Source organism: Carlito syrichta, unplaced genomic scaffold (genome assembly GCF_000164805.1).
Source record: "Carlito syrichta isolate Samal-C Ts95f unplaced genomic scaffold, Tarsius_syrichta-2.0.1 Scaffold312068, whole genome shotgun sequence".
NCBI lineage: Eukaryota > Metazoa > Chordata > Mammalia > Primates > Tarsiidae > Carlito > Carlito syrichta.
Window position 1 is genome coordinate 307,615 of NW_007256164.1, and position 2,777 is coordinate 310,391.

Sequence of the window (2,777 nt, forward strand, 5' to 3'; positions counted from 1 at the left end):
TACAAACAACTGATCACATGCTTCTACATAAACACAAGGAATGAAGGCATGGCATCATGTGCTTTCAATTACATAAACCATATTTGCTCTTCAAAAAAACCCCAAAGTTTTGTCAATGCGAAAACAAAAGTATACATGGAATATACTCATGCCTCTCAAATGAAAAATCAATCTGATCTTATTCAACATATAAGATGATAATTTAGCAAGTGATTATTTTGTATCTAGCTTGTATTTTGACAATTGTTCTTCCAATCATTGTGGCATATGTGCCAAGTAAGAATTCTCTGATGTTGAGAAATGTTGGAGTAACAGTGAAACATTGTCACATACCTTACAGTTTTGTTTTTGTTTTTTTGAGTCAGAGTTTCACTGTGTAGCTTAGGTTGGAGTGCAGTGTCACACTCACGGCTACCCCAGCGGTTACCTGCTTGTCTCCAGCAATCCTTCCACCTCAGCACTTCAAGTAGTCAAAACTACAGGCCCACATTTCCATGTCCAACTAATTTTTTGATTAATTGTAGAAACGAGGTCTCACCAGGTAGTCTGGGCTGGTCTTGAACCCACAGGCTCAGGCAATCCATTCATCTTGGTGTACCAAAGTATTGGGATTGCAGGCTAACCACCAAACACAGCCTCATTCTTTACGTTTTCAGGGATTCCCTCTAGTATGAATTTTCTGATGTCGAGTAAGACTTGTGCGGCACAGAAAGGCTTTGCCACATTCTTCACATTTGTCGGGGTTATTTCCAGTGTGTACTCTCTGATGCCGAATAAAACTTGAGTACCAATGAAAGGTTTTGTCACATTTTTCACATTTGTAGGGTTTCTCTCCAGTATGGACTCTCTGATGTTTAAGATGAGCTGAGTACCTAGTAAAGCCTTTGTGACATTCTTCACATTTGTAGGGTTTCTCTCCAGTATGGATAAACACATGTTCAGAACAGCTTTTTTTAGTGACAAAGCCTTTGCCACAATCTTTACACTTGTAGGGTTTCTCTCCAGTATGGACTCTCTGATGTTGAAGATGATCTGAGTACCTACTAAAACTTTTGTCACATTTTTCACATTTGTAGGGTTTCTCTCCAGTATGGATACGCATATGTTCAGTACAACCTCTTTTAGTGAAAAAGCCTTTGCCACATTCTTTACATTTGTAGGGCTTCTCTCCACTATGGACTCTCTGATGTTGACGATAAGCTGAGTACCTTCTAAAGCCTTTGTGACATTCTTCACATTTATAGGGTCTCTCTCCAGTATGGATTAACATATGTTGAATAAGTTCTTTTTTACTGCAAAAGGCTTTGACACATTCTTCACATTTGTAGGGTTTCTTTCCAGTGTGAACTCTCTGATGCTGAATAAAACATGAGCGCCAATTAAATGCTTTGTCACATCTTTCACATTTGTAGGGTTTCTCTTTAGTATGGATTGTCATATGTCCAATAAATCCTTTTTTAGTGCGCAAGACTTTGCCACATTCTTTACATTTGTAGGATTTCTTTCCAGTGTGGACTCTCTGATGCTGAATAAAACTTGAGTGCCTATTAAACACTTTGTCACATTCTTCACATTTGTAGGGGTTCTTTCCAGTATGGACTCTCTGATGTCGAAAATTATGGACTCTCTGATGTCGAAAATGATATGAGTACCTACTAAAGCTTTTGTCACATTTTTCACATTTGTAGGGTTTCTCTCCAGTATGGATACGCATATGTTCAGTACAGCTTCTTTTAACAAAAAAGGCTTTGTCACATTCTTTACATTTGTAGGGTTTCACTCCAGTATGGACTCTCTGATGATGAAGATGATCTGAGTACCTCCTAAAGCTTTTGTCACATTTTTCACATTTGTAGGGTTTCTCTCCAGTATGGACTCTCTGATGTCGAAGATGACGTGAGTATCTACTAAAGGCTTTGTGACATACTTCACATTTGTAGGGTTTCTCTCCAGTATGGACTGACATATGTTCAGTAAGTCCACTCTTACTGCAAAAGGCTTTGACACATTCTTCACATTTGTAGGGTTTCTCTTCAGTATGGATCGTCATATGTCCAATAAATCCTTTTTTAGAGCACAAGACTTTACCACATTCTTCACATTTGTAGGATTTCTTTCCAGTGTGGACTCCCTGAGGCTGAATAAAACTTGCGTGCCAATTATGTGCTCTGTCACCTTCTTCACATTTGTAGAATTTCCCTCCAGTATGGAATCTCGTTTGTCCATGAAGTCCTTTAAGCATGGAAAAAGCATTGTAACATTCCAGAAAAAAATGTATTATAATTACTTGTAAAACATTTTCATGGGATAATTTTAAGGAATAACCACTTAAATGATAGTACCGAAACCTGCAAATTGTATGATTAATATACTGCTGTTAGTTTACACCAAAGGAATGGCAATGAGTTACACTTTATTAGAAAAGTTTGTTTCTAAATACTAGAAACAGCATGAGTATTATAAACTATGATATGAAACACTGGTATATAAATGAACTACTAGGAATATTTGATACTATTATACACATACACATTGAGGAAAGTAGAAGAAAATGCTCAATAAAAAGTATATCTATGCAATAAACTTAAACATAAAAATATTAAATTTAGGGGCTTAACAACGATCGAATTCACTTTTTAAAATTTTTTTTGAGTTGGAGTCTCACTCTGTCGCCCAGACTGGAGTGCAGTGGCCGCTCCTGGCCACCACAGCCTTGACCTTCTGGGCTCCGGCAATCCTTCCACCTCAGCCTTCCGAGTAGCTGGAATTACAGGCAT

At 37.7% G+C, this 2,777-nt stretch overlaps 1 protein-coding gene across 2 annotated transcripts in view; it reads right to left on the reverse strand.

Moving 5' to 3' along the window:
* Positions 1-552: 552 nt before the first annotated feature.
* Positions 553-2,777, reverse strand: part of LOC103271995 (zinc finger protein 420-like) — a 13,599-nt gene continuing 11,374 nt past the window's right edge. For both annotated transcript variants that reach the window (XM_021718272.1, XM_021718271.1), the window contains exon 4: positions 553-2,232. In XM_021718272.1, the coding sequence (XP_021573947.1) occupies positions 653-2,232 (1,580 nt within the window). In that variant the 3' untranslated portion in view covers positions 553-652. The remainder of the gene's footprint in view (positions 2,233-2,777) is intronic.